General features: G+C 39.8%; 1 protein-coding gene across 1 annotated transcript in view; it reads right to left on the minus strand.

The window, feature by feature from the left end:
* The window catches only part of LOC118156497 (fructose-1,6-bisphosphatase 1), a 10,225-nt gene continuing 583 nt past the window's right edge, over positions 1-9,642 (minus strand). The window contains exons 2-7 of the mRNA XM_035310612.1: positions 7,138-7,300; positions 5,481-5,573; positions 4,277-4,420; positions 2,938-3,075; positions 1,425-1,544; positions 1-405 (exon numbers count right to left, since the gene is read on the minus strand). Of these exons, the coding sequence (XP_035166503.1) occupies positions 214-405; positions 1,425-1,544; positions 2,938-3,075; positions 4,277-4,420; positions 5,481-5,573; positions 7,138-7,300 (850 nt within the window). The 3' untranslated portion in view covers positions 1-213. The remainder of the gene's footprint in view (positions 406-1,424; positions 1,545-2,937; positions 3,076-4,276; positions 4,421-5,480; positions 5,574-7,137; positions 7,301-9,642) is intronic.

The raw sequence follows: 9,642 nt of genomic DNA on the forward strand, positions 1-9,642 counted from the left end.
TTTTTCACTTGCTTTTCTCTTAATGTTTCCTTTAATGCCTTTCATTGCACAGTACAATTGCACAAGATTTCACTTTAAAATTATGAAAATGTGGCTCATTTGCTATCTTGCTACAGAGGTCTGACAGTTCAATTTTGCAGTACTGCAGTGTGTTCTTTGGTTCAGCTGTAAGGCATTTCTTTCCATCTGCACAATGACTGCAGTAAGCCTTCTTTACTTAGCTGAATGCTTTTTGACAACCTCAAGGTACTCCTTCACATCATCAGGAGATCCCAAGACAACAGGCACTCTTTGGTGAATATCCTCGGGCACTATATCCAGTATTGCTTGATGACCTGTTGTTGCTATTCCCCCAGCTTTCTCAATAACAAAAGCCATTGGATTGCATTCATAGAGCAGTCTCAGCTGTAGGAGAAAAATCAAAATGGCAATGGTCAGTCCAGGCAATAGTGACAATCTTGAAATCTAACCATATTTGGTATTTGGTTAAAAATCAGTCAACAATCCAAGTACTCTGTATTTAATATAAACTTGACTCCAGATTTAAATTGTATAGACTTTTCTTTTAAATAAAACAGTGAATGCTGGATTTGCCCAATTCAAGCACGTTCTCCATAGCTCATATTTGCATAGTGCACTTTACACAGAGACAAAGCTCATACGTAAGACACAATCTTTAACAAGGCAGCAGATCATGTAAGCCTGTGTGAAAGAAAAGAAAAACACTGCCCCTGAGTGTGCCATTAGGTTTCTGTAATGAGTAACTGCATCTTATCTGCAATCTGAAGCAATAATTTACGGACAATTACAAAACAGATGAAAGGTCTTTGCTGAATAAACAGTCGCCTTGTCAGCCTGTAAGGGTGTGCTTTTCCATAAGGGACTGTCTGATGTCCTGCAGAGGCAGCCAGGCTTGGTTTGTCCAGATAAGTCAGTGTCACCAAGTATAAGATGCAGATGTTTTTCTGTTTAGCAGAGCTTCTCTTATGGAGAACAATGCACGTAGGTTTCCAGTATACCAGCTTGTAATAGGAATCTCAGTGCAGTGTAGGATGTTTATTTGGCTGTGTAACTTTTCACTTGGTTGGGTATGACATGGTTTGGGATGAAATGGTACAGAGAAGCCTGCTTAAACAGCACATCCCCTGGTCCATTCCTGCTAATGCTCCATAATGTGAATGTGTTTGGGTATAAAGAGAAATCAGTACAGATGACACACGTTAGCAGCAACCCTAACATAGGTGTGTTTTATACAACAGGCTGCTCTCACATGTAACAGTGTGCAATGGGTGGCCATACCTGCACAACAAAGATGTAAGCTACCAAGCTAAAAGAATTACATTCTGGAATCAAAATACTGATCCATGACAGTAAAATATCTATGTAATGTAGCGTCTTCTGTAATTGCCTTTATGTGGGTTTACCTTTCCTTTAGGACTTTTGGAGTTAGCAGGATACAGAAAGATTCCTCCATACACCAGTGTGCGATGCACATCAGCCACCATAGATCCTATATACCTTCCACCATATGGTGAACTGCCATCCTACAGAAAGACATTTAAATAAGTGTAATTTTTGAAAACATCAGGTTAGTCTTTCCCCCCACCTTCTCTTTGTGGTCCTAACATCTAACTCCTCCATATTGTAATTTGTAGTATTCCAAGGAGCTCTGGAGAAAAATTCAACTTCTTCCTCATTTTCTAAATGGGAAAATCCAAGGAAAAGGACAGACAGAAGATTTCAGGATAGATGAGTGGTGATGCCAACAACAGAATATGTTTCCCAGCTCTCCATCAGTGCTCTAACCCTTAGAAAATACTGCATTTCTAGTAGCAAGAAGACCAAGTGGTGGTAACTGATATTGGACTTTTTCTATTGTAGTGCAATAAATAAATAAATAAATAAATAAAGAAAGAAAGAAAGAAAGAAAGAAAGAAAGAACAAGAACAAGAAAGGAAGCAATCTTTAGTACTTCTTTTACCCATTTTCTCCTGATTTTATAACACCTGCTAACAAAAAGTTCATAGTTGACTACTAAAATTAGTTCCTCAATATAGCCCAGGTTGTACACTTTAATATCTTAATAAACAGCACCTTAGGCCTGGCAAGATGCCAGAAGAAAATGCCACTCTGCCTTCAAAGCCAGGAAGTCACGAGCGGCCATCAATATTTAGCAATAGTAACTGTTTACTTTTCGCTATCCAGATAATAACTGCAGTGATGACAGAAGGAAGGCATGAGGACATGATTTTTATGGGCACTCCTGAGAGCTTCAGGCCTCCCGATAGTAGGAAACTGCATGACCACTAAGCAGACTTTGAAACTACACGAGGCTTTCAAGTGAGAAGCCCTTGGGAGCACAGCTTTTGTAATCACTGAGCACATGGCCCACCCCTGCTCAGCTTCTCCATCTCCAGTCGGCCACTGCAGTGATGCAGCAGCAATCTAACACCTGTAGAAAACATTCTTTCAACAACAGCTGAGCCTTCCTATCCAGTCTATCACTAAATGCCCAGTTTTGCCTCCAGCACCATTACTTGGGTCCCCAGCAAGGATGGAAGATAAATAAGTAAATAAATAAACAAACAAACAAAATAGATAAATGAAAAATAAAACAAAAAAAATAGATAAAAGAAAAAAAAAGGGGGGGGGGGTGGAGTGGGGTGTCAAGTGTAATACTGAAGAATGGTGAAATATCTGGTCACATCAGTGATATTGGTGGTAGGGGATCAGGTGATCTTGGAGATTTTTTCCAACCTTAATGATTCTGTGATTTTGTGACCAACTGCAGCTGTAACCTGCAGCCCTACATACATGCAAATATATTTTAAAAAAGATAAAGAATAACAAGTTGTGGAACAGTACTTCATAACAGTCATTGATTGTAAAGTAGGAAATTAGAAGTGTAACTTGTCATCCAAAAACTGGATCTCTTACCTCAGGGAATTTCTTCTTCTTGAGATACTCTGTGATTGCAGGATCAAAGTATTTAGCATAGCCCTCATTGAGGCTGTAGATATTTCCCTTCTTTTTGATTTTTACATCCCTGTCGACCAAAATAAATTCTCCAATTGCCTAACAATAAGAAATAAAACCAAATTGTTAGTATTAGTTGATCATTTATTTACAAAGTGAAAGCCAATCATACATACAACTTAAGAAAAATTCACTACAGCTTCCATTTTCAGTAATGATTCAGTACTTATGAAAAAGTGGTGATTGCAGTTCAGATGCAAAGCGTTTTGTTTATCCTTAAAACACAGAGCGGGAATCCCGGGGTCATGCAAAGTTCTTCATGCTACCATTCCCAGCTCTCTTTCATTTTTCTATGCCAAAAAATGCTGTTGCCTGCAAATTTGTTTAGCTCTCTGCTCTTTTGCTAGACTTAAAGTGCAGCTCTGAGGAGTTCAGAAACTGACAGTGCCAGCTGGAGCAATGTGCAGATATCTTCAGATAGCTAGAGACATTAATAAACTCCAATTTGCTCTAGCTTTCACTCACTAGAAGCCTGGAGTGAAGAGAACTAATCTCCGTAACCAACAGCTGGGCTCTTTTGTTTTCACTGATGTAACTTTTGATGTTAGTTCTAAAAGCAAACAAAATAACATGCACACATGCACAAAGCTAAATCTCCTATCTGAATATAGACAAAAATACATGCAGCTACTTAAGCTGTGACTTAGCAGGGAGCACCACATTATATTCTGCTGCTTAACCACTGCAGTTTCTAAAAATTTAATACAGGCAGGTGGCACGTGCTGATTAACTGATGACGCTAAGATGGTTCACTATGGCCATGGTCAATATGCCTTTGATTTTAAAATTCCTATGGTCAATGCATTCTAGAATGTCTAATGCATCCACACACGTCACTTACTCTTTTACTCATCATGGTGAGGCCTGAAAACATAGAAGAGGGTTAAATATTTCTGCTTCTCCAGGTTTATTAAGGTCCTAGCATCAAGGAAAAGACAGAAAAATCTACAAATGCATTCTGCATGGTTGAAAACAGCTTATTTTAAATTTCACATTATCTGACACATGCCACATATTTGCTTCACTGCCCTGACTGACTTCCCATTGTTGCATCACCCACCTTGGTAGGCAGAGAGAGTATAAAAATCTCTTGACATTATTTCTGACAGGTTGTTGACTTCATTTTTCCACGTCAGCTTTAATTTGAAAATTGCTCTTTGATTTTTTGATGGACAAGATGTTCTTACAGAGTACCTTGTTATCCCTAACAAACAAACAAGCAAACAGAAGACTTCCTCACCGGATCCAGCATAAAACAGTTGACACCTCCAGCAGAAGTGGCTAGTACCAGCATTGTGGCACTCCCATAGAGAGCATAACCAGCTGCCACAAGATTACGCCCTGGTTGTAAAGCATCTTTCCCAGAAGGTTCCTCAGGAGTCACCTAAAATAAGAAGGAGCATAGCAAACTTTACTTCATTTTTCTAGCTGGCGTATAACTGGACTCTCTGAGACAGGGATGGCCTTCTACTTTGTTCCCACGCAACACATGTCACAAATGCTTCCATCAACTACAACTAGGATTCCTACTGGATGCGTTATATTACTGGATGCATTATATATAATGCACAAATTACATGGAGGAGACAAACACATTGATCTAGAATTGCTCTTATATAAGCCTGGCTGGAATGCAGGAAACAGGAAAGGATTAAGGAGATATTATAGAGCTGTGTGCCTCCCCGTAGGTCATGATGAACACAGCTAGAAGCACAACTCCAGAGCACAGTTGAAAAGCAAGCAACAAGACATGACTCATGGAGTTTACAGCTGATCAAAAGCAGCTAGGGCTGTTTTGTTTTCCTTTGCTTCATATAAAAATGAAGTTGAAAATAGTTACTTTGAGGTGCGTGACAACATACAAAAGATGATTAAAACGGACGGTTGGGTGTGTTTTATCTGACTTACTGTTTCCCCCTTCTTGTGACATGTAAGTCCGGTATTTCAAGCTGCTTCAGACAAGGTTTCTGCCTTTCACACTGAATTAGACACTTGAAATGCACACGCCGTGTTTCAGCGCTGGTTTGTATTTGAAGCCTATCCTCGGGCTAACAGGACTATTAGTACAGAGAACAAGAAAACCGGAAAGCACATTTCCCAGGTAGATGACAAACACGTGGTATTTTGTCTCTGTGAAGGTATTCATGAAATCTAATACCTGCTTTGTTTGTAAGGGCTAATTCCTCTAGCTGGCTAATTAAGCATCAGCCATGCTCCCATGTACACGGCGGTACGTCTCATCTTCTAACACAGTGATGCAAATCCCTCACAAATATGTTTTATACAAGTGTCTGAAACAACAGATTTATTTGACTTAAAGCCTGCCCTGAAAGCCTCTTTCACAAACAAGTTTAGTTAGATTTCATTAAGTCTTCACATGCAATTACATGTTATCAAAAGGTGCATAATAATATTTTTTCCTACCTTACATGAAAGAATTTTACCTTTCTATAGATGCCAAAGATGGTCCCAATGGAAACAAGACAGTCAATATTAGATGAGCCATCCAGGGGGTCTATGCAGACTATGTATTTACCCTAGAAAATACAAAATAGAGAGCAATAAGATTAGTGACATTATTTGCCTCCCTCCCCCAAATACAAGAACTTCAGTATGTAAATATTCTCACACAATTTCAAATAAATATTAAACTCAAATGCTGTTGCAGATTATGAAGGACTGGAATTCCAGTAATATTTACTATTCCAGCTACATTTTCTCATCTTTAATAAAACTGAATTATAAGGAAATTATAAGGAAAAAAAAAGACGATTTAAGATCAGTCTGTTAAGAGCTAAAATTAGAAGTATCAAAAAAATGACTTTAACACCTGACATTCATAAACTATACACTTCATTTTAATGCATATCCCACTTTAAAACCCTATGCTCAGAACTTATCTTAGCCAGTTTTTGGTCTCATCCTATATTTCTATATTGTTCCTATATTGTTTTTTCCTTCCCATTCCCTCCCCTCCCCTGCAAAACAAAAAAAAACAAACAAACAAAAAAAAAAAAAAACAAAAAAACAGTCCTGCATTATGGATTCCTGCAGGTAACAGGAAATGGCCAATACAGGGAAAATAGCTCATTCCACTCTACCTATTAAATAGCTTGTTTTCCCCTTATCTTGCCCACAGTCATTTTAATAATCCTGTGTATTAACAGTGTTTGACTATTTGCTCTTCCTTTGATTTAACCCTGTATACCATAAACCTTTTAAGCACAGAACTACTTTCCTCTGCTATCATATGGGTAGAAATTCTGATAAAACCACATTAGCTCACATTTAGCTTTAAAAAGCATTAACATTAAGGCTACAGATCCTCAAAGATCAGTGAAGGAGTCATATTTGTTCAGATCTAAAGCAGACTTCGCTCATCCAATGACCATGGAATCAATTTTCAGGATTTCTCAACAAGGAGCAAAAGAGAGAACTGTTTTAACAAAACAAATGTTATGCCTTCTAAATTAGATTAAGTTTTTTGTTTTCTCTATTTTTTTTTTCTCAGATTTTTTACACAGCAGAATATTAGCCAGGAAAAATGAACTGGTATCGTTCAACAAGTGTATGCAGACTTGTGCACATAATGCCTAGGCCAAAAAGTCAAAGTTATTTCTTGTTTCATTGTTGTTACGTCCTATTTTCATGGACTTCTGTGAGAATTTGCTTAAATTAAAAAAACCAAGATCTGATCTGCACTGAACAGATACTCAGTCTTTTACTGTCAATTCTACTTTACAGAAGAGCTGGATTGACTCAGAGCATAGCTCTAGAGATCAGGAGGAATAAACACGAAATTTTCTCCACAAGTAGGAAAAAGCAGGGTAAAAAAGAAGGTGGAGAAGAACCACACAGAAAGCGAATTTTTAAAAATATGGCTTGGGAACAGGAATAACAGAGAGAAAAAATGCTGAGGCACAGACACCCACAAGTAAAATATAATAAAATAAAGTTTGAAGAAACTGATCATATTTGCATTTCCAGAAAAGTACATGTTCTCCAAAATTTTCAGCTCAGTTTCAATTCCTTACATTTGAAGAAATACAATTGTAAAGGCTTATTTGGAATCAAGCACAGGTAATTTTCATAGCTACCCACCCTTTTGTCAGCTTCCACTATTACAGCATCTTTGTTTTCCTCTGACACGATGACACATGTGCTGAAGGATGACTTGAGCATATTAATCACCAGATCATTGGAAAGGATATCCAGCTTCTTTACTTGATCTCCTGTCACATTGGTAGAACCAGCAATTCCATAGCTAAAGTAAAGGAGGGAGAGAGCATTTAGTCAGAGCAGGGCTCTACGCCTTCCTAAGCATCCCATTTCTGTCAAGGTAAAACAAGCCTGGATGATATCTCATTTTTTTTAAAACTGTGTTTTATTTATTGTCCATTGGATTCTTGCTGAGACCTGCTAACATTATCTGCGTTGTGGCAAATCTAGAAGACATCAAATGTGAGGAACACAAAAAAGAGGACCGTGTTTTCTACAGTCCTTGAACTGTATATAGGCAGACATAGCCAGAGCAGGCTGTGTAGGCTGAATTACAATAATTATGTTACTTTATATTAACTATAAAACCTAAATATTGTCCCTCAGTCCTAGCCTCCAACATCACAGCTCTTTACCATAAAAACAAGGATGTGCGGGAAAAATTGTACTTAAAAAGTAACACTGGACCTGACTATGCTAGTTACACTGTAACTTCTCTCTGCAGCTTGCTCTTGGTGAGCCCTATCACATACAGATTCCAGAACAAATATTTCGCTCACACATCAATCAACATTTTTACGGTTCAGTGTTTTCAGTTTTGATTTGACGCAGTAAGCATTTCTCTGGGAATAGAACAGAAACACAAACACAAAACACGAATGCAGTCCCGCCAGCTAATCAGAATCAAGCCATCTGGCATCAGGAAGTACTGGGAGACTTTGCGATAGGCACTTTTGAAAGCATACAAAACAGAGAACGGGAAGTGTAGCTCTACGAAGAGCAAAACGAGACCCAGCTCCGCACACACTCTTATGTTCTTTAGCTACAGGGCACCGGTTACTCCGAATACTGGTATTTCTGGTCTTCTGCAATAATGCTGCACTTGGGAACAAACAAGGTACTGCATTTCTTCGATTTGATGCAAGAGACAAAGACCCAGAATAATTCTCTCTCTGTCTGTCTCCGTCTCTGCCGCAGCAGCCCAAATGCTTTTCTGCACCTGGGGGGATCATAAGGCAAGGGTATGGGCGCAGACACCCACCCTGTGGGCAGCTCAGCAAAGCAGCAGGAACAGGACCTTCGAATGTGACAAATCAGGTCACTGATGGGAAAACCTGGTCTCTTCTGACAGACATAAGAGGCTTGGGAAGGGGATAGCACATAGTGATTAAAAAACTATCCCAACCGTTTAAAATCTGAAGTCAAAATAGAGAAAAATAGTTCAAATACAAATACAAATACAAAAAGCAGGACTTCTTTACTGTCTCCTGCAGTTGCTTGTATTTTATTAACTCCAAGTTTTTCAGCTCTGATGCTAATAACACATTTTACAATAAAAATTACTTTGTATTGCTAGAGGCCTTTTGCTTCAAATATTTTCCACTACATGGTACGTAGATGCAAATTCATTTTCTCTCTACCACAATTTTCATTAAGTAATGAAGCAGCTCATGTCTAAACCCCTGATCAGCATACAGTTTGGCATACCAATGATATGTAAAATACCTAGGGGAAGTAGTTATTAGCAAATAGTTTTGTTTTTAACATTTTGAGAGCTCTAATTTCCTCCTGATTCTCCTCCAGTCCACGCCCCTGGGTGTCAGCGCTGACTGGCTGACTGCAGACACTGCTGTTCCTGATGAAGGCTCTTGCTAAAAACTGGCATTGCTATGGTGCAACAAAGAGAAAAAGAAAAGAACTACAACACTGAATTTGATCAAACTACTCATAGCGCAAAGTGGTGCTTTGATTTTGAGCAGTTGAGTACTGAGAACAATAACCCAGCCATATTTTGGCAGGCTTCATCTTTCAGCCTGCTCCTTTGGTCTGCTGGCTCAAAGCATCCAGCCTGACGGGGGTCTGCATGCAAGCCCAGCACCCACCAAAGGCTGCGTGCCTTCTGGGCGAAGGAGCAGCACAACACAACACGCTCCTTAGGGAGAAGTTCAAGCCCACGGCACTACAGCAACAGCTCTGGGGAGGGGAGGAGAGGAGGGATGGGTGGCAGGATGAGGGGGCATCTCAAACCATTTCCAAGTGCCTTCTGGGCTGCTGCTGATAGGCGCAGGGATGGGGATGGGGATGGGTATAGGGATGGGATGGGGATGGGGATGGGAATGGACATCAGGATGCGTCTGGGGCTGGCGCTGGATGTGGACATGGACATGGGGATAGGAATGTCAATGGGGAAGGACATGGGGATAGGAATGTAGATGGGGATGGACATGGGGATAGACACAGGGACAAGGATGGACACAGGGACAGGAATGGACATGGGGATGGACATAGGGACAGGGATGGACACAGGATGGGGATTGACATGGGGATGGGGATGGACACGGGGATGGGGATGGACACCGGGATGGGGATGGACACCGGGATGGGGAT

The sequence above is a fragment of the Oxyura jamaicensis genome, chromosome Z (genome assembly GCF_011077185.1).
Source record: "Oxyura jamaicensis isolate SHBP4307 breed ruddy duck chromosome Z, BPBGC_Ojam_1.0, whole genome shotgun sequence".
Classification (NCBI taxonomy): Eukaryota; Metazoa; Chordata; class Aves; order Anseriformes; family Anatidae; genus Oxyura; species Oxyura jamaicensis.